The sequence below is a fragment of the Aquila chrysaetos genome, chromosome Z, assembly GCF_900496995.4.
Source record: "Aquila chrysaetos chrysaetos chromosome Z, bAquChr1.4, whole genome shotgun sequence".
Classification (NCBI taxonomy): domain Eukaryota; kingdom Metazoa; phylum Chordata; class Aves; order Accipitriformes; family Accipitridae; genus Aquila; species Aquila chrysaetos.
Genome location: NC_044030.1, coordinates 11541949 through 11564452, shown reverse-complemented (window position 1 = coordinate 11564452; position 22504 = coordinate 11541949). Strand labels below are relative to the sequence as shown.

The window sequence follows — 22504 nt, the reverse complement described above, 5'->3', positions numbered from 1 at the left end:
GCTTTTCAAGGCAACTTTTTTCTAGGGTGAGCTCCAAGATTTACGGACGGTAGGACAATTTGCATCAGCAGAAGGACTCATATAATGCTAAATGCACCAGCCAGCACAGGAACTTCTCAGCTGTGAAAGACTGCATCCCATCTAGATGTCTCTGGAATCCTAAAAGCAGACGCTGCAAATATGCAAAGCTATAATAACCAGGAGTAAAATGTAAATAGATAGCTTATATCCTGTGTAACTATATAAAACCTGTTCTGTACAAGTGTTCATTTCTATATACAGAGCAAACACCAGATTCAAGGACAAGCGAGGATAACGTGTTCAAATTACTTCCCAAGGAAATGAATAAGGAAATTCTTTTCATGTCAGTACTGGTCTTATATATGTGTTTGGTTTCTCTGAAGGAAAGACCCTTCTAAACCTCCCCTAAAGTTCTCTGGCTTTTCTACAGTACGGAGACACACCGTGAGCCATTTAACTCTGCCATTACCCGCAATTGCATGTGAAACTGGAAAAGAAGTTCCCAGTCTCCTGAGTCAAAGAGCAACTCTTGCTCATTCCAGTTGTGTTTAGAAACCAGAGGGAAAGAGGCCAGTACACACAGGCAGACTGGCAGCCTCAGCAGCCATCGTGATGGGCCATAGATGATGGCCGAGGCTGCCAGTCTGCCTGCGTGTACTGAAATCTCCACAGCTGCACAGAAGTCTCCCTCTCTCCCACTCTTAGGAATGGAGCAGGCAGTTATGGGATACCTAAAACTGAGATAAGCCCTGCAGCATCCTGACATCTGGTCTCCACCACTGTGTAACAGCAATGCCATAAATTTAATTACATGCCATGTGAAAAGTACTTCCTTTCATCTATTTTAAAGTGCTCCTAGCAGTAGCTGCTAGGATGTTTCTTGTTTTGGGGTGATAGCAAATAGCCTGTTCCCTGCTTACCTTATCCACCATGCATGCTTGCTTTTCAACACTGAAAACTCTGCTAGTCCCTCCTAACACAGAGATCCAACATTGCTCCCTATTCTCAACTCCTAGTTTGAGATGGCCTTTTTCTGAGGGGCTGCCTGTGGCTGCATTCAATTTCAGAGATGTGAGGGGACCATTCCTACACAAAGCAGCACAACAGCAGACACTTTCTGTTCCACAGTATAGGCACACACACTCTAGAAGTATTGTGTGACACTAGAACTGGCGTTTGTGCTAGAAGCAAAATTTAGAGTTGTACAGTTTGGAAGTCAGTTACAACAGAAAACAATAGCAGGGCCTTCGCTGCCACCAAGGCTACCTGAATGAGAAAGATGGAAGAGGTGCTTGGAAGACAGAAAGCATCAGTCTCAGAAAAATGGTATTGGTCCACAGACAACTTAGCAAGACTGGTCTTTTAAATAGATTCTATAAAATTTCCAGGTTGCCTTCAAAACCCTCCTTTCTGTATCTTCAGCCCCAGCTCTATCTTGGTTTCTCAGTGTAAAATGCAATCACTTCAGAATACTTGTCTCAGTTTGCTCTGGCCCCCTTTATCTGACAGCCATGGATATTCTCTATCTTCTACTCCCTTTGTTCTTGTGCAGGAAGCACATGCTTCCTAGCTACCCAAGACAGTTTACAAGCCAAAGGGATTTTGTCCGCAATATCTGGTTTTTTTCTTAAAACCACAATTCATGCAATGATGTGAGAAATTCATATATTTTTTAAGTGCCTTTCCAAACTCTTTGTTAGGGGAAAGCAGCTTTTGCAAAAGGGAATAGCAAGCTCAAATGCCCATTAAAGAAGAGTTGCTCTTATATGCCTTGTGAGAAACCTCATGTTCCCAGGAAGCCTGCTTTGCAGCTCCTCAGTGCAGGAGGCCACCCGGCAACAATTACTCGAAGGCAGCGTGCACCACATACCTGTGTCACAGCAGAGCAAGCCTCAGGAATAAACTGAATAGTTTACGCTTGTTTATTCATTTGCTGAAGGTCTGGGGCTGTTTTCTTTCTCCTGCAGCTTGCCCTGTTGCCCTGTAATTAGGGCTATGGTCATATCTGCAGCATCTGCAGAACCTCAGGATGGCTCTGGTGAATGCAGTAGGTAGGAGGAGATTTAATGAGATATTCTGGGCTTTCAGTCATGCCCATGCGACCCCGCTGAGCCCAGTCAATTACTCTGGTGTAATTAGAGGCAAGCTCAGTACTATTTTCTTTCCCTGTAATGCTCCCTCCCTGCAAACCCTTTGCAATTTTTAACAGCAAACCGCAGTATTCACCATTTACTGCCATAGGACACTGCCTGCAGGTACGTACACCAGCATCACCGAGGACAGGAAAGGCAATCCTTTCCCAGGGTTTCTGCCTCTGCTCATGGCAGAGCCAAACACTCTTCCTTGGTGTCGATATCAGAATTTCCCTGAGGAAATTTCACCCAGCACTTAAATACAAAACTGCAAACTTCCTTGTCAGTCTGCTATTAGCAATTCGTCTCACCCAAAGCTTCCTACCTCAGAAGATGGCATAGACAAAAATTCAGATTTCACGTCTATAGCTGATATGGGCAACGCGGCAAGAGTCAGGGTAACACTGCTGACTGGCTGCTTTGGTGGTCTCTTGGTATCTCCCTTTCCTATTTCGTCTATGCCAGGTACAGACATGTTGACACAAAACTGTAGAAAACTTTCAGGATGGCACATCTGGAGTCAGTTTTCATTTGAAATAGGGCCCATCTCTGGAATGTGGTCCATCCAAATTGAAAGATTAGCTGGACTAAATACATACTTTCATACTTGTTACCTGAATTATGGTGTGACTTTCTTGTCTTTTGATTTATCTGTGATGCAGATTTGTCCCAAGACTACATAAAAGGTTCACAAAACAGCTGAAGGAAGCTAGTGCTTTAGACTTTGTGGGCATAGCCTCTTAACTAAATAGCCAAGGCACTGCTTTCTATTGTCATCTAGACTGCAGTCCCCTCACTGCCTCCAAGAAGTAGACAAAATGATTTAAAAAAAAAAAAAAATCAAAACTCTAGACCAAATCTACCCTTGTCCTGACAGATCCTTCCCTCTGAAGGGATGATTCTCCAAGGAATCTTCCTATTTTTAAGCCTAAGGCGGTTCTCACAAGTGGCTTATAGGGGAACATTTTTGTGGCCTGTGGCAGGGTATTATTTTAGTAGCTAGTAATAAGCAATAAACTGTGGGCAGGAAAAGACTTCTATCTACCAGGATTGGAACGCAAAAACAAACAATGTCTAAGTCGGGAGCGTGAGGAGCATTGCTTCTACACTTGTTTTGATTTGTTTGCTTCGTGTGCTGTCACATAGTACTGTAGGAGGAAGTGGAGGAGCAACACTTCAACAGAGGGATGAATGAAACTGCCTGGATAAAGAAAGGATCAGTAGCCCTCAACCAATGCCCTGTTCAGCCAGTTGGAAACTACAGAGAAGATTTGATCCAAACATGCTATTAAATTCATGGAGAAGCCAGTTAGTTTCTTGATGAGCACACTGGATCTTCCAGCACTTGTACTACGTAATTTGTTTGTTAGTTTGTTTCCTGACAGATTTGGCATTGCTAATTTCTAGACATGCCTTTGTACTGTGATGACTTCAAAACTAAACCTTATCACACACTATACGCCAAAACTCTTCAATTCCACAACTCTCTGGTGCCACAGGCTGGAGATCAAGCTCAACTTCACATAAATCGTAAGATGGACGTGCATCTAACTCGGCATGCAACCAACAGGACTATCTGCGTACTCTTTCCTTTCACATTACAGTCCATGTATTTATGGTCTTTTTATTTCTGGTTCAACATTTAAAATGCATCACTGAGCAAACTGGGAACATCAGAGGTTTCACTGGTTGGGTGCCACAGCTAGAAAGGCACAACAGGAAGTTTGATCTTCATCCTCAGGGGAAGAAAACCCTTTTTTTCAGGATTTCTGCACTCGAAGTCCCAGTATGCAAGGCTAAAAAGCACAGTAGACAATTCAGACTGTCTGCCTACAGCAGAGGACTTCCATGCACATGCTTCTGTTGGAATGGAAGGACACCTCTCAGAAGAACATTCTACCTTCAGTTGTGTTAGTGCCTAATCCACCACAACCCTTTGTACATTTTAATGACAATAACTCCATTCATTACCAGAAAACGCTTATTCCATAGTTGAAGATAAAAATTAGGCTGATAAAGAAATATATGGTTTATACTTTATGCTTCATCTATAAACAGCTGTTACTTCTAAACTGTAAGCAATTCACTGTCAACTTCTCCATTTCTTTTGTGACTTTTTTGTTTTGAAGAATGAGGAACATATAGGACAGGAGCCCTTTCTACCAAGTCGTAAAGTGGCACTTTCCTTCCCCCAAGGAGAGAAGGAAACATTCTCCAAAGCAGACAAAAAAACTTTGCCAGAACACAGACCCCAGGTCAGGCGATCAAGCCTGTAAGTCATTGCAAAACATATTGTTCTACTGCTGTTTTGCAAGATGCTTCTTATTTGATGCAGGATTTGTATATGCTTTGCATATTCATTATAAGCACCACATCTGAAAAAGATAGCAAGAGACTAAAGCAAAACCAGTGGAATTTATTTTGCACATTAAAAAAAACCTACCAGGCAGCTTCTCTCTATGTCCCACTGACAAGCATACTCAGGAATATTCCCATGCCTCTTACCAGGCAAGAGCTTGTGACTTTAAATTTGTTCTTTCAATGTCCTACAGTTTATACATAATGGGTATGGAGAATATCATTGTTACACATGTCAAGCCGAGGGGACCACAGAGGGTGTACAGTTTTAGGCAGCAGGCCCAGAAGCTGAACCTGATGACCTCTTGAATAGCTTTTGCTGAACTGGTCCTATTAATGGACTGGATCAATGTCACTGCAAACAGCAATGAAAGTTGAAATTCCTCCTGTTCTACAGCATATGTTACATAAACAGCTGTCCAATGCATGAAGGAAAAAACAGATGAATGTCTCACTAATGATGCCTATCATGCAAACCCTACAGATTTCAAATGCTCCGATGAGGGCCAAGAAATGCATTCTTGGTACAGCCTAAAAGTCTATACCCTGCCCTCAGTTTTCACTGACATCAATGGGAATTTCTGCCCTCTACTTGAGGACAACTCTCAACATTACTGAAGGCAATAGCTGCTCTCTTATTTATTTCCAAAGGAGTGATCTTCAGGTAAAGCTGGATGGAACATCTTAACCATCTCAGCCAACATCTTGTCAATAACCTACAGCCTTCAGACACCTGTGTGAACTACAGATCAGATAAGCAAGCAAGTGCTTCTATTCTACCGTAGTTCTGAATCTTGGATTCATCCAGGAACTTTTAAGCCACAGGTTCACTTTAGGCATCAGTACAGCAATCAACAGAAAATTTGTATAAATCCTTTGGCAAGGTACTGCTTCACGATATAGACGCTCTTCTCTTCTAGGGTTCACAGAAGTTCATTATCAAAACCGATAATGTAGCAATTAAACAGCTGGTTAGCAAAATGCTTAAGATGATAGAAAATTAATATAAAACTGCAGGTCAGAAATGTTGCCTCTAGGAAATCAAAAACACATTTCTTGGCAAACAGCCAAGCTTATAATATTGTTCCTTCATCTAAATGCACGTTACCTCCTTTAGCCATCTCTGGACATATATGAGCAACAGGAAGTCAATCTCACATGCTAATTTTAACAGAACCAGCAAACTGATCATTGGTCATTTGTTCTGCTTTGCAGAGCGGTGTGGAGAAGGCTTGTTTCTGCCTACTGCACTTCTGCCTCACGCCAGTACTTCCACTAGTCCTTTCTTCCATAAGTTGCGTGGGCTGTAACTAATTTGACAAAGGAACTGAACAGGGGAAAGCCAACTCCATATACCCTTGCAGCTTCCGCACAGCTGGAAACCAGTGCGCTGGTGGAGGACCACTTCACAGTGACCCCAGCACATGTTGGAAGGAACAAACCCTGCTCCTCCGAGGTGTCCCCTCAGAGCTAAACCAGAGGCATGTGTCATTTTATTGCTACAGTACACACCAATATCGTAAAAATAGTGTACAACCCACCTTCAGCAGGAGGGCTGTCTACCTTGCATGGTCACTCACTTGGCTCTCCTGGCCAATGCTTGCCTCTTGTGTCCCTTCCCTGTCCCTAACCTCCTGTGCCTGCTCCCTGGTGTCAAATCAAGAGGATGCCCCACACTCTGCTTCTCCTCCTAACACCCTCCAGGCACACCAGGCAGCCTTTCGGTAAGGGCAGTGCTCTCCGTGGGCTCAGCATGGTTCCCAATGAAGATCCTGGCTCTTCCCACAGACCCAGCAGTCAGGTCTGTTATGATCATGTTTCCACTCCTAATGGATTATGCCTTTTAAGGAAAGAATCAGCTTCACCATCATGTGTCCAAATTCATGTGGGTTTGCCCCAAACTGGGGAAAAAACACAGTCCAAAAGGACAGGCTTTTTCAACCCTTCTAATTAAAAACCTCACCCAGTTCTGGACACTAAAACTCTTTAAATGATGAGAGTTCACTAGTTCATCACCTGAACTCTGGTGCCTGAAAAGTGTCCCAGGAGAGGAAGCAGGCTGCGCTGGCAAGGGACCAGTCCACGCAGGGGGCAGCATCCAGAGGATCCTTATTGCCCTTGCCCCATTCACTGACAAAAATCAGGAACAACTGAAAATTCAGTTCTACTAAGAAAGGCCTCCACTGCTTGCTTTCTCCTGACAAGAAGTGCACCTCAACATTAATCTAAAATTGTTACTCAAATTATTTTGACTTTGCTTTAAAAATAATAAAGCTTTAAAAATATTAAAGCTGTGCTTTAAAAGTAATAGATAGAGGCCAGTATTATAAATGTTGAGGAAAGCCAACAGGGAATGGAGAAAAAATATTTGGAAAATCAAAATAGCAGCATTCTTCAAATTATTTTACCCAGGACCACTGAAACCAGACAAGAAGTAGGACTGTAAGGCACCTCAGTGGTGTAAATGCTTGGGCCAAGACTATCATCAGTTTGAATGAGTGGATCCAGCATAGATAATTTTATGTATTTGAGACTTACCGTAGTTTCTGGGCCCAGCTTCAGCAAGTCATTTAAGCGTGTGCCTGACCTTACGTACTTTAAGGAGCCTGACTGCATGCAGGAGGCAAAGAGTCTATCTTTCAAGAAATTAGACAACCCTGCACTTTGAACAATGCCTGAAACTAATTCCAAGACTAACGCTGAACCCGTTCAAATGGAAGCTCACAACAGAAAACTAGAAACCTCTTCCAGAAATCAGGACCTGCCTGATCTAGATTTAGCTGGGCATAAATATTTGCACTGCTTTTTGAATGGGCATTTGCTTTGGGATTAAATATTCATAGTTAACCAGCCATGCTTAGTCATTTTATTTTAATATTAAGCCACACTATGCAGGGTGGTAACTCCAGTGAATGGTAGCACCAAGATTTAAGAAAAAATGTTGTAGTGTTATTACAGAGAAGCAACAAACAGCATATTTTCATGTTTTCTGATCATAGCAATTGCTCAAAGAAGACTGACTGAAGTGTGATTTTTCTGTATCAAGTAATTTTAGATGATTATTTGCTTGGAGTTATTTTAATATGCTGATACTAAGGGGGTAGAAGAGGTAGGAGGGGAAGGATACTAAAAATAATGATAAAAGGTCCGTGGAGGGGATGTATGTGTGTGCTCATACCTGCGTGCATACACAGGTATGTGCATATGTATGTATGTTAAATATCCATGAGAATTAATATAAAATACTGGGTGGGGAAGGGATCTGTATACACAGCAAGCTGCAGTCAGGATTATTACCTTTGGATTTTGGAAGCCAAAAAAGTAAAACAAACATGCATGAGTCTAGTTTGGGTGGAAGCCTGAAACAAGGTATATTATATGGGTGCCCTACCAGAGAAACCAAGACGAACCTGGAGAACAGTACTGCTTTGTTCACCCAACACATGAATGGAACATGAGGGGATAGTTTGTGTGGGAGCACTAAGGGCCCATTGATTAATTAAGAACTAATCTTCCTCATTTTAAAAAGAGCAACACACAGGCTCTCTTTTGCAAGTAGGATATTTGTGGATTATTTTGCCATTCCTTGAATTAACAGGCGACTGCATAATTCTGGAGACAGTGACAAAACAAGATATCAATCTTAGCAGCCTGGATTTTTGTGTAGTTCCAGGCCGCTTCTGGATTTCCTAACTGACTCTGGTAGATCCCAAGCAATAAAATCCCAGTGCCTGAGGCCTTTCAGCATGGGGGGTGGGGGAGCATTGTATGTATGGCACTGAGTATTTGCCATTCACAGTTAATTCTTAACAAGCCTTTGGCCACTGCTTCAGTGATGGGGCCAAACCAAAACCCAGGATGCAAGCCGTTCACAGCCAGATCCCAGTGTCTTTAGTGTGCCCCATCGCTTGTAGCTCAGGAGGACTACAGCTCTGAATCTAGATTAGGAATAGCTGCCTTCCTGTTTTAAAGCATTTAAGGAATTTCTAACATACTTGAAGTCTGTACATGTAAATATTAAAAAAAAAAAAAAAAAAAAAAAACTGAAAAATGAATGCATTTTTTAGGGAGACAGCAGACTTACAGTAATTTGTAGTTGGAGCTAATATACCTGATCGCACTCCCAGAAGAAAGTCAATGGTCCTCTTAGAAAGGGGATTGCACCCTAAGTAACCTCTGATAGTCCCAAGCCAAATGTAACCTACAAAAATCTTTTGAAGCTTACTAGGCAAATGGGGACCCTTCTCCACTTTCTACAGTGCAGTCATTCTGAAAAAGAAGTAAAAATTAGTTCATCTACTGAGTCAGTCATCCCTTCTCCCACTCCGCAAAACCTTGTATAACCCAACTTTTCTCATAGGATTCGGGAACATTGAATGCCTCACTGCCTACATTTGGGTTCCCCTTCAGTCCACTGGTCTCAGCATTCTGAAGCTGGTGATGATTTATACCACAAAGCAAACACCTTCTGTAAATAAGAGACAGATACTGAGCACAAAAAGCACAGAAACTGAAAAATCAATCTGGTGTTCAGTTTAGCAGGCAGAAAATGTTCAAGTCCTCAAAGAGAAAAGCTCTGTTTACCTGAAGAATCAAGAAATACAGATGGAAAATAAGAGGAAAGGAAGGGGGACATACACAATGCTGCAAAATGCTTCAGTGTTTGCTGTGAGAGAGCTGCAGCTCTCTCTGATCAGGCTCTTTGCAGTGAGTTTCCAGAGCCATCAGCTTTCTACTTGTCCATTTTCACAAGCCATAATGTATAACCCACAGGTCTGGTGGGACTTTGCAAACAAGAAACAAGGTGGCATCTTGGAAACCATCAGTCAGAAGGAAAAACATATTTGGGAGTCCTTACTCAGACAAATATCCCACCAGAGCAGACGTGGACAAGGACCTCCACAGACAGTCCCTTTCACCATCAGCCAGCAATGGGAGGAGGTGTGGACAAACTTTCTCTGTTTCTCTCTCTGCTTTCCCTTCCTTTCCCTTCTTCTGCCTTTTGGGTCACACCCTAGGATGTTTTTGTCAACATCAATGTGATACTTCGGGTTAATACAGGTTAACCAAGTATGCATGAGGAGCTGGCAAGCAGAGCTGGAGCTCAGTGCAAGGGTTACTCACCTTCCACTACCACAGTTGCGGGTTTCGAATAGGCTGTGCCCAGGCTGTTCTTGGCAACACATCGATATTGTCCTGCATCTTCTCTCTGAACATTGTGGATCCTTAAATTCCCTGAATCAAGGACAGCAATGCGAGCATTCTCCTGCCAGAGGAAGAAGCGATTGATGTGAGGGCTCTACATGCAGGCTGCACACAAGCAGCACCAAATATCTGCTTGCAAAGATTGGGCTTACACACATGAAAATTATTTATCTTGTCCTACAACTGAAGGATTTAGGGCCAGCTCTTCCTACTCAGCGTTGTCATGACACACTCACCCATCCCTGGTTTTGCAGATCAGTGAATTACAGCTTCAAAAGAGCCCTGAATCTTAGCTAGGCTGCTCAGTAGCTCTTATTTATGAGAACACTAACAAGTGCATTCAGCAGCATTTGGCAACCCTTACTAGTAATAAATATGTATAATATAAAATCTAGATACACAGAGAATATTTGATTTATAGGCAGAATTATTGCAGATGCAAACCTTTGAGATGAGCCCTGGATTTTCCAAATGCTTGCTTCCTAGCAACTAGAATTTACAAATGCTGTAAGTGATGCTAATATTTTAACACAGTACCTTTAACAAATAGTTAGCATTACTTAAATTTCACTCTCTACTCACCTTTACAACTGTTTCTCCTTTGATCCATGAAACAGAAGGTTTTGGATTCCCCATTGTGGTGCATGGAAGAACAGCCTTTAACCCTTCTATTATTTCCACATTTATAGGTGGTCGGGTTATTTTGGGTCCTAAAATTTGAAAAGTCTAAAATTAAAGTTGAACTGAAGTTAAGACATACTAGAATAGGACAAGTTCAGAAATGACAACAAAATCTCTGCTGCTTTTTCTGTACATTGCTGAAAGATAGAGGGGTCTTAGTAGGTCATGAGCTGCCTTGGAAAGAAAAAACTTTCTTAAGCACAGCATTCAGAGTTTCAGTTTATGGACACAAAAGCAGCTAACTTGCATGGGTTATTTGTTTTCAGCAGTGGAGTTTGACAGTCATTTGAATTAGGGCCTGGGCTAAAATCCAAATCCAGATAAGAGTATTTCCAATATTGAAGAATGTTTGCATTCCAGGATTTGACATTCTTCACTGCATAAACAATGTCTTGCGTGAAAACTCAGATCTGGAGTGAATCGGTTTTGAAATAGTTTTAACCCAGGCTTGCCTCTAGCTCAGCAAGAAGGGCATGTAAACTCAACTAATGTCCCTAATTGAAGGATTTATAACTATGCTAGTAAAAAGGAGAAAGAATCCTTAAAGAAAATAAAAAAACAATCAAACTCCCTTAAAGTTAATATGGGACTAATTTAAATCCATTTTACGCAAAGAAATACATGGCTTAGCTTACTCTGAACTGGGAGTAAAAAAGATCTTCATCTCAGTGTTTTGGGACATCTGAAGTTTTGCCTCCCTTGCATGATACTGAACCAGCAGAAAAATGATCTTCAGAGAGCATCACCTCCTGGCCCCCACGTGCAGGCGACTGGGGTGCTGGAGAGCCCCAGAATTACCAGACTTGGAGGGTCATGCTCATTAGTGCAAACAAATCCTTTACTACACACAGATGCTTTAGCCAGGATATATCTCAGCTGCCCTTTTAAGTGTTTGTGTAAATAACTGCAGCCATGTGAGTTCAGCTTGACTGAGTTCAGCACGTATATAGCCTTTTGCAAGAACCAGTCCTCAGCCTTCCACGTGGGATGATGAGATTTACACCACTGTGCTCCAGACCTTTCAAGACTGCTATTAAGAACATCTGAACGGCATTTAGTTGCTTTTGCCATCCTCAGGCATAAATCTGATTAGTGAAATCTTATGTTTAAAATTCACAAGGGATTTATGCAGCATTGCTATGGAGGTCTAATCTATCAAATTGTGCTGCTTTTACGAAGTTTTGTACAAAGGGCATTCTTCAAAGCATTGTATTTTATCCCCTGCTATGCAAACATTTCCTCTGATCTTAGCACAAGTGTGTGTTATTCAAAGTGAATAATCACAACCGCTTTTAGTTAAGATATGATCCAATACACTATGTTTCTGCCTCAAAGGACTGCACCCAGCCCCACAGGAACATGGGTCTGCCCTGAATACAGACCACCAGGGGCCATACCTGGGGGTCTGCTCAGGCCCTCAATTACACTCTCACATGGTGTCAGGAAGAAATTACATTCCTACTTACGCATTTTCACTTGGAGAGCCCCACAGCTCTGCGCAGCTGCTCCAACCCCATTATCCGCCGTGCAGCAGTACACCCCATCATCACTGTCCTCCACACTCAAAATGGTCAGGAGCTGCCCATTTCTCTGTATGCTGTACCTGGTGTCGAACAGCCTGCGGGGCACAGCACAGATTGTCAGGGGCGGGGGGACAGCTGGGGACAGACAGGGGGAATTGCATTTGTATCTGCAGACCGCTGACGACACTACAAATGGCAATAAGTTTTACTTTTTATTTTCAACCTGCAAAGAGAAGGGAAAGCACTGAAATTGTTGAGTTGGGCCTTAAGATTTGGTTTGGTCTAATTAGAACATGCGGTTCTTGACTGCCACCAGCATGGTGGCAATTCTTCCTCCAGTCAGGTATTGGTAAAGTAAGTACGTACCGCAGTTGGGTTTCTGTCTGGCCAAGGACAGGCATGAGCACAAGTAATCTTATCCAGCTGGGTCCTGTTTTAGATATAATCACTCAGTGCAAGGGAAGGACTGCCTATATAGGAACTGGAACTGGCTGAAGTTTTTTAAAGAAACCCTCTTCAAAAAAAAAAAAAAAAAAAAAAAATCTTTTTTTCAGTAAACAGATAATGTTATGGAAAGATTTTTAGTGTTGCAGAAAAAAGGTGCAAACCAAAAAACGAGTATTTTTGTGTCTGCATCCAGGAGTGGTGTTGCCTATTTTTTGGGGAAAAAAAAAAACAAACCAACAAACAAGCAAAGAAATGCACTGAAGAAAAGAAGCCATCTAAAGATTACAGGATGCAAGGGTAGTTACAGTTTAATGACAGCAGGCTTTAACCTGGAGACTTCAGAGAAGTAAAGAAAAGCCCAGAAGGTGGAGCAACAAAGATACAAGATATTGTAACAAAGTCTGCAGAGCAAAGACTAATTCTGTTTGTGAGCATGGAGTGTGCACATGTGTGTGTGTGTACGTGTGCAAGAGCAAGGGAGAGACAGAAAGAAAGGTGGTAAGAAAGCAGAGGGCTGATCTCTGATTTTCACTGCAAAACTGGAAAAGTATAGTAAAACTTCAGAGGAACAAGATTTGCATAACATTTCATAAATTCCTCCATGTTTGATTTTCACACCTTTGTTGATGCTTTTTGGAAGCACTTTCATGCAACTGGCCTTTGATTCTGAAGAACGGTAGCAAAAGGGATCTGACCTGAGGATTGTCTCCCAAACTATCACAAATACCTGATGTCTAAGTATGTCCTGTTTTGCTTATTACTGTTAAAAATTGTACAGCAGTCACTGAGTAATCTGAATGTGCCATTTATGATGTTACAGGCACATATTTCCTTTCAACAGCTTTTTGCCTTTCAGTCTGGTATCTCCCTCCTCTTTTTCACCCTGAGAAGAAAGAGTACAATGAACTTATCCATCATGTAAAAGATGTGCATGCTCCGTTCCCTTCTTTCCCTGAGGAAGGCTCACCCCAGACAGCCCTGCCCTGGGAGATGGGGCAGGTAACCATTTCACTCAGCACAGGGCACCTGTCAGTATACTTGCACAGGTTGGGATGCCAAAAGGAAAGGTGCTTCCAGAAGACTAGTGCTGACAAGAGCCTCTGTCCTGGCACTATTCCCATTGAAGTTGAATGTTTACATACTCTGTTGTTTTGAAGGTTACCTTAGCCTTCTGTTCAGGGTGCTGGGACCTTGGCAAAAGAAGAAAATTTTGTTAATAAAATAACAGATATTTATTGCTTGCAATAACCAGCCCCTTTGAAGTTTGATACATAGACACACACAAGCACATAAATGCGTTTATATGTTTTTTTCAGAAAAAAAAGCCCACTGATCTGATCCTTTTCCATTGTCAAATACTTTCATCCATGTTCTTGGAAAGTAATAGAAATATTTTCAGCTTATTTATTTCCCTGTCTTTGGTCTGAGTTTTTGTACCCAGCAGCACTGACTATTAATGCCAACACAGCTTTGGGAAAATGAAATAGTTGCTGCTATTAATGTTGCTCCAGAAGCCCCAGTAAAGGAACGAAGCACCTGAGCTCTCTGGCCTCACCAGCAGAGCTTTTTGATCAGTATTTTCCGTTTTGGCCAAGGTTGTGAAAAAGGCACTGTGCCTCAGAGAGAGAGGGATGGCTTTTAGAAAGGTGTGTTGGGCTTCTGGAAGTGGGGATTGGGGCGAGAAATGATCTGGTTTTCGTATGATCTTAGAACACAGAGAGAGTGAAGTTTTAAAGACCATGTCATGTAATCTCCATGGTCCTGCATGAATGGCTTCCTCTTCCAGCTTTGATTTTCAGGCATGTTGTCACTGATGGGGAAGGAATTAGGACAAAGGCGACCTTATTTGGAAATAACATCCGTGGAAAATTCAGACCTCTATCCTGCAACAAGGCCAGGTCACAGGGTTGGGATTGGGGTTTTGCTGAGGTTCTGTTGCAGGCAGTGAAGAAAAGATTTCTGAAAGCCAGTGTGCATATGTGTAGTGTTCTGCTTTTCTGCTGTTCTAAAATGGTCTTCCTAGCAGTAAGACCTCCTTCTGCTGCTGACATTTGGAGTTTCCCAAGCCAATGGTTCAAGGGCTCTTTGGATGTTTGACCCTGATAGCAGGAACTGTGCTTCAGGTGACCATCTGCCTAAGATGGACATCTCTTGTGGAGAGCAGGCCTTAACTGTGTTACACAGAGATTGTTCTGTAATTTTCCCTTACAGAGGGAGTCACTAACAGTGATCTAGAACAAGAAAATGATGTGAAGCCATGTGGCAGACGTAATGTGATTTCAGAGTTGGAAGATCAGGTACAGTTTAATTTGCAAGAGCTTGACTGCAGCAGCAGAGTTAAAGCAATGGTAGCAACTTCCATAACATGTTTCCAAGGCTGCCTTCTTTGGCAGCACCTTGATGCCTGGTGGTTAATGTCTGACTGTGCATAACAACAAGAAGCCAGTTTTCTACTGTCAGATCCAGAACTAGAAGCAAACAAGAATAGGATGACATGACCCCTTCCATGCAAAGTTTCCAAGCACATTGAAGACACTCAGGCAACAAGTCTGGCAATGTTCCTTTTAAATATTATACAGTATTGTCCTCCTTTGTAAATGCATGAACTAAGGAACAGAGCGGATTGCACTGTCTGAAGCTGGAGAGCAAACTCCTTGCATTGCTTGCAACTGTCTCCAAGCTCAAATGTGTGAAGCTGCAAGAGCAACCCCCAGGTGCTCCTATCACTCCCTAAGGAAAACAGATGCCTATATAATTACAGCCACTCACCCTTTTCCCTGGCACAGACCCATTTTAATATTTCCAGATATCTCCTTTATCATGAAGGAAAGCCCTGATGATTTTGACAGGAGATGCTGGAGAGGGCTGGGTCTGCTCCCTACCTGATGGGAATGCTGTTGCGCGTCCACGTAATCTCTGGCTCAGGGTACGACTCCACTACACAGACAAACTTGGCGACGTCCTCTACCAGCGCATCCACAGTTTCCAGAGGAGTGCTGATCAAGGGAGCTGTGTGAAGGAAGTGAAAAAGTTAAAACCTCCTGGTGCCTCCCACACACAGGCATGCATCCTGCCAGACTCCTTTGGTGGAGGCACCCGTGTCCCTGCAGGGTCATCCATGGCTTTTTCCCCAGTGCAGAGGTTCTTTGCACAGCCTCCAGGCATTTGCTGTAACACAGGCCCCTCCACATTTGTAGCTGCAGCCTTCTGTTTGCATTTTCCCTCGCTCTCTCTCTATAGGGTGCAAAACAGAAAGACCCAAGCATGGGGCAGCTGCAGCAAGCCCAGTGCGTCCTGTGTTTCTAAAGATTCTCTCCCCCAAGGTGCACAGCACCAGGTGTCATACTGTGAGGACACAGGTGAGGCTGTCCCCCTACTATGGGGGTGACATTGCATGGGCTGGAAGTGCAATGAACAGCATGCAAATTGAAGCTAAGATGACCTACCCCTGGAGTGGGCACAGTGCCTCCTTATTAACACGTAATACATGAGATTTGGGCTTCTTCGTCATTAATACGGGGTTTGTTCCACTCAACTATTTCTCTTTTTTAAAAAAACCTGTTATACAGCACTATATTTTTCAAAGCCAGGCTCGTAAAGGCCCTTGAGGTCTTCCAGATTTGTGGCATGACTAGCACACAATCTCTTTTTCTCACCTTTTCTAACCAAGTAGCACCAGGGTTAGAAGTCTAATAGCTGTGTCTGATGCTTATTATCACAGACCTGTCATCATATATTATTTGAATGTATCTTTAGAAACATTTTCCATCGCCCTAGTAAAAGACTTGAAGCACAGCTGGAAGGGATCAAAGGGTACCCCTAGTGAATTGCTTTCCCTGAGTATGGTATGCATTGCAGTCATTGCCTCCAAAGACATGAATGACTTTTAATCTATGGCTGTGAGGGACACACATCCAATATTTGTTGGACTGGATTTCATTGACAGCTGTGCTGAGATGACCTGGGTTCATACCATATTCCTGAAACACCACCTTGAAAATGTACAGCGGATGCAGGAATCTTCCTGTTCCTCGCTGACTGTAGCAGTATGTGGCACACTGTGTGTCTTTTCACCAGAAAATCCTGCCTGTACTGTATCTGCTGGCCCTCCTCAATACAGTAAGATTTAAATCCAGGCAAAAAATAAACTACATCCATTTTACCCCTCCTTCCTTAAAAAAAAAAAAGGCAAAATACAAGACACTTCAATTTAAGTGACCGAGAATAATAGAAAGCCTTTACCTCAATGCTTTTTCAATTTACATGGGAGTAAAAACTAGATTGTCATTGGAGTTCAGCTGGAACGAAGCTAGAGGAAGAAAGGATCGGCTTCCACTATCAGGTTTATGTAAAAGTCCTAACACTTTTGAAATGTCATTAGAATGAATCTGCCTCAATAATATTTCTAGATTGTATGACTTCAGATTGCAAAATTGGTAATGACTTTACTTCTATAAAAAGATCTTAAAACTACAGCTAAGGTAGCACTAAAGATTATATTAACTAAACATTAGTTAAAACACTCTTGTGTCAGATTCATTGTTTAAGATCACTGCTTCAAATTGTATCAGGCTTCAACTTACTGAGTCATTTTGGGTCACACTAGGTAGAAGTAATCATCCATACTGCACCCCAGATGAATCCCACGCCAGTGAAACCAAATGGAAGATTTTCATAATGCCTAAATTTCCCTGCTACTGAAGGTTGTCTTAGGAGAGTAACCTCCACCGATGGTTATCTTGTCTACTTCAAAGGGGACGTTGTTATTTTATGACAGAGTTTATCAGGTTTTGATGGCATTAAGCCTGGCTGAAATGGGGTTTTACAATCTAATTTTATATAGTATGTTTTTACTGCTGTTGTCCCCATGCCTTGATCTCTGGAAGGATGCTTTTTTAACCCTGAGAAACGTAAATTTTTACAGTAACCAAAATTCAAAGCAACCAGTTTTATAACTGTGTTATCACAATAAGCATGGCCATTCTCACAACTAATAAAGTTAGATATGTACCAAGAGCCAGTGTGCATCATGACAGTATTTTATTCTTTGGGCAAACAAGGGCTGTCAGTTTTATTCGTTAAATAAATTCTCTAGCAACAGTTAAGTACTTTTATGGTATCTCTTTTATTCAACAGATGACAGAATTATCCTTAGCAATATTGCTTACACCGGTCTGATCTGGCATCCCCTGAAAGCCAGTGCGCAGCCCTTAGGGCAGAATCAAGCCCATACTCATAGAAAATACTGTCCAAACCGACAGCACTTTAACTGTGGTAAAAGCAGAAAGGGAACTTTTTTTTTTACAGCTGCCTCCCCAAATTCTACATCCTCGAAGAGCAACCATGACAGCCACAGCGATGTGTCATTTTCTCCTATGCTCTTTTTCACCTTTCCGATATTAAAACCGAGTGCTGGGCCGGCGGGGAGGTGAAGGCAATGCTCCTGTAGCCAGGGTGAGGGGGCAGAGGGCACGAGGCTGAAGGACGCGCGGTGCGTCTGCAGGGGACAGCAAGCGGTGGAGCACGCCGCCATTTTGTCGTGAGGTGGCGAGAGAGCCCCAAAATGGCTGAGATGGTGTCTGCTTCTAAAAGTCGTCCAAAAAGGTCAGGTGTTAGTGTCAGTCCGTGTTTTCTCAGGAAAGCAATCAGAACTTATGATGCCTTCATTACCAGATTTTAACGTGGGAAAATAAAATCTAAACAATGTGTACAAACATATGTATCAGCATATAGAAATGGCGCCAGACCTTTCCGTGTGCCTCCGTTGGGGCTCTCTGACACTTTTTAGGTAGCCTGTGGCTTTAAATAACATTGAAAATCAATTAATTTATATATCTGTAAAGCCACACTGGTGCCATTTTTCTGGATGTCAGCTGTAGTTTCTGGAGATAGCAAAATGACCCAAGGCCAGTCACGGGGCCCATGAGAAAGCCAAATCCCCTTTTATCCCCAGCCCACCAGAAGCTCCCAAATTGCTCAGCTTCGGTTTTGGATTCTCACTTTCAAAACAAGACAAGCAAGGCAAACAAAACAAAGCAGAAAACAGAACCGGTCTCCCCTGCAACATTGCAGACACATGGAGATACTGCAGTTCCTCTGGTCAAAAGCCGCTCATTCAAGTTTCCAGCTAATGCTGCAAAACCTCTATAGGACACCGCTGGGCTGTAGTAGCGTTTCAACCTCTCTCAGGGAACAAGGCAATTCAGCCACCTGTGACATTTTAAGAAAGGATGTGTATCTCTTCATTGCACTGCGCCACCAACAAAAATCAATCCCCTTCCTCTTTCTTTTTCTTGTCTCTCAATCCTGTCTTACCACAGCTTGAAAAAAGACCAGGGTTCACCAACTTACTTTAGTGTCTTTGGAAAAAATTAACATTTTTATTTCCAAACTTTTTTATAAAGAAAAGACCTTCTTTTTTTTTCCATTTTGAGGCCAACCAGACTAACAATTGTAAGAGCACAGCCCTGCAAGAGCAGTGGTGCTGGCCTAACAGGTGAATATTGGCATCCTGCTTGTAGGTTTGTTTTTTTTTCCTGAAGCTGCAGAGTTTCTGGTATACTTTGAATGGCTCCTGACAATCACCATGCAGCAAAACCTTTTGTCCGCAGGGTTACCAGACTGTACGTCCAGAAGACTACTTTTGCACTTTGTCCCTCAAAGACTTTTCTAAACAGGTTTTTTTCTGTTCTTGTGTTGGCTAAAAGTATGTGTGATTGTGTCCGTGTGTGTGTGCACACAAGAGAGGAAGAAGGTATAATAACTTTTATGTTATATGCAATACAAACCATGCATATTTGTATTTCTATATATACGTTCTGTAAAGACATTATAGCTATTCACTTCTTCTTTGAGCTTTATATATTTATAAGCATACACAGGCAAGCAGAACACCACAAGTCTTGGGCTACTAGCCATTAAAACCTGTAAGCTTCCTTTGACATGAGAAATGTCCATCCCACCCAGCCTGAACCCCAAAGTCTCCCCTGCCCATTACAACGGGACTATGTGTCCTTCCTAGACAAAGAACCTTCAATCCCAGACACAAATATGAGATTATTTTCACTGCTATCCTTCTAAAAGCAGTGAAGTGACCACCAAAAGCAGCACATTTTTGTCCCTTCCGGGAATGCTACCGCACCACCCAACCCACCGTTACCAGAGACGCCTTCCCCTTTGCAAAACCTCCTTCAGCAAGTGGCAGAAGCAGAGCAGGGCAAAAGCCCCTCCAAGCAAACCTTTTGGGAGCGTGTCGGCCAAGACGAGGGCTGCCAGGGTGAGGATGTGCACCAGAGGCACCTTCAGCAGGTCATTCATATTTGATACAGAAGGCATCTGGCTTCTTCAGGCGAGGCGTGCGGACCTCCCGGCCGGCTGCATTTCGGATGGCGGTGCGCAAGCAGAGCTTGTCCGCTAATGACGGAGCAGGGTCTGTGGGATCTAAGTATAATCAGGAATTCTCCCACCCGGCAGGGGTGATGGACGTGGCCAGCTGGTGAGTATCCACTTCGGTCAGTGTGAAAGCGTGGGGCTCGTGAAACAAGAGAAAGCAAATCCCTTCTGAATTCCTTCTAAGCAAACAGAGAGGAGTACAATGGGCAAATGCATTTCCAGGGCAGTACCCTACCCCAGTGCTGCGAAGTCACCAGGCATTTATTTCAGCACTGTGTAAGTGCAGTAGTGGAAAAAATGCTTGCCACTGGATTTTCATTCAGCCTAGTCCCCCTCTTTTTTGTTTTTTCTCCTCTGTCTCTCACATGCACTCCCTCTGTCTTATTATAAACTTTGATGATTGGCTGCAATATGCCACCTGTTGCCCTGCTGATAGCATTTCTTTTCTTAACAGATGCATTTGCTGGAGCGGGAGAGGTTGGCATTGGGGGATGAAAGTGCCCTTCTTTGCCAAGGAGACTGTCGGTTTTTGAGAACTGCTGCAGCACACTGAAAAAGCAGAGCCTTGTCCTGGAAACAGACCCAAAACAAGTGAATAACCACAGTGGGAGCGACCTTTATACCCTGGGAGAAAAGGAGCATTTCATTTCAACATCAGCAGGGGATTTGGGCATGGGTAGAGGCATTGCCATAGGGAAATATGACTGTTGGGTACTGACATTATTAATCCCTCAGAAATATCTTATTATCCACCAGGTTTCTGCCTAAAGAGAAAGACTGAAAATTAGAGCTCGTTTTCTAGGAAGCTTTAGAGGAGCATCAGACTTGAGGCAATCTCCTGACTAACTCTGTCTTGCCCCATCCTAGCACAGCGGTCTACATGACATCATCCTTTTAAAAAATGTCAAGTCATTTGCACTCCCTATTTTTCCAGCATAAATATTTGTATGAAGAGTGTTTGCAATCAGTCTTGCCACTGTGGAAAGGCTGATGTGGGGGCAACATCTGCATGAGCAGAAGAGAAAAAGATGAATAATCAGGCTGGGGAGAATCTAATTGATGATGATGCCCTGGGAACATGACTCCAGATACTTTTCATCACGTTATCAGCAGAGCAGATGTGAGCTTTGCACTAAAAGGCATGGTTTGAGGAAAGGGAATGTGCAGTCATAACACATCACAGTAAAAGGTACTTAGAGATCTCTGGAATTTCCTTATTTGCTGAACCTCTCGGTTTCAACCACTTCTTAACAGTTGTTTCTGCAATAAATGCACATAGTTCAGCAATGCTTCCTCTGAGGAGCAAATGGAGTAAAGCTGGCCAGAGCTATGTGTGTGTGAATCCCAATGGTTTGGCATGGTGTGATAATAATGGCAGTGTTACTTCAGGGACACACAACTGCTGACTAGGAGCAAAGATCCCTAGACAAGTGCTCCTCTGAAGATGAATAAAGGCAGAAGCAGTTGCCGAACATGTGTTAAAGATCTTCCAGGAATTCTGGAGCTAGTAACAACAAAGCAAAACAACAAGACAACAATGAAACAACAATAATCCTACCAGGGAACAGAGAAATCCTGACTTATGGCTGAACTTACAAATATTTCTTTTGTTTTGTTTAAGTCCAAACACATCCAATTAATCTGCTCCATAGAAATGCAACTTGGTCTTTTAGGGTAAAATTGTCTCCACGGAGGGACTTGACCAAAGACCTCTACATCACTGGATTCCTGTCTGGACTGTGTTATGAGGGCTTTGAATCTGCAACATCCCATACAAGTCCAAAAATTAAGCTTTCCCTTTTACTTGCCAGTTACAGCAATTTAGAAATTACACTGACAGCGATGGCTGTTACATGTTAATAATGTCTTTGCATTTTTAGGATTACCAAACTACTCCTAACCTCTCATTCCCCCTGCTTTATAAATTTTTATTAAGGACCACAGTAAACTACACTGGTCTACACTGAAAGGATGTAAATTTACATTATAAATGCGAGTAGAGAGGATACACGTGCACAAGGTAGAGTTATTTTGTTCTCCAGTTTCACATGACATACAGCTAACAAACAATATATATGGGAAGCTGGTGATCATCTGTGTCCATCATGGAAAGATGTTTCTGTACAGAGTGAAATCAGTGGAAGTGAAATACCGGTGACATCAAATTTTCTTTGATTCCAAGCATTTTCCAGTCTTACCGTATAAAAGTAAAATGCTCCTTTAATTTTTACTCCCAGTAGTTATGAGTTTGCTGTTTGTTCTTTGTTGGGGGTTTTTTTCTAACAAAGCTGAGATGCATACAGTTTACAGCTAATTGTTATTTACAGCTGTTGTTATTTGTAGTCATGCCCCAAGGCCTTTGCCAAGATGAGGTCCCAGCAGCCTACACAACTAATAACTAGAAGCAGTCCCTGGCTTTCAGGGGTTGCAGGTGAAGCTTTGTTCTCACAAAGATTTGTGCACCTGCTTAGCTCTCTGCACTGCAAACACCTCCTCAGAAGTCGGTTCATGAAGTTCAGGATGCAAAGACAAGGTGCGCTGCAGCATTCATTCCTCTAGCTACCTTTTTTTCCCTTTGCAAATTGTTTGCACAGTGACTTTTAATAAATAAAATAGTCAGAATTTTTGAGAGTTTGCTGAATAGTTCAGATAATTGTCTTCCCATCAATTAATTGCTTGGCATCTGCCCACCATGATGAGGGGAAATTTGCTCTTTACTCTTTGCGGGAAAGTATGATGCTGGAC

The 22504-nt window shown here is 42.6% G+C and overlaps 1 protein-coding gene across 1 annotated transcript in view; it reads right to left on the bottom strand.

Annotated features, from left to right (window-relative positions):
- The window catches only part of MUSK (muscle associated receptor tyrosine kinase), a 57904-nt gene extending 38158 nt beyond the window's left edge, over positions 1 to 19746 (bottom strand). The window contains exons 1-5 of the mRNA XM_030005759.1: positions 19606 to 19746; positions 15250 to 15376; positions 11864 to 12015; positions 10299 to 10426; positions 9636 to 9777 (exon numbers count right to left, since the gene is read on the bottom strand). Coding sequence (XP_029861619.1) covers positions 9636 to 9777; positions 10299 to 10426; positions 11864 to 12015; positions 15250 to 15376; positions 19606 to 19702 — 646 coding nt within the window. The 5' untranslated portion in view covers positions 19703 to 19746. The remainder of the gene's footprint in view (positions 1 to 9635; positions 9778 to 10298; positions 10427 to 11863; positions 12016 to 15249; positions 15377 to 19605) is intronic.
- Between the last annotated feature and the right edge of the window lie 2758 nt (positions 19747 to 22504).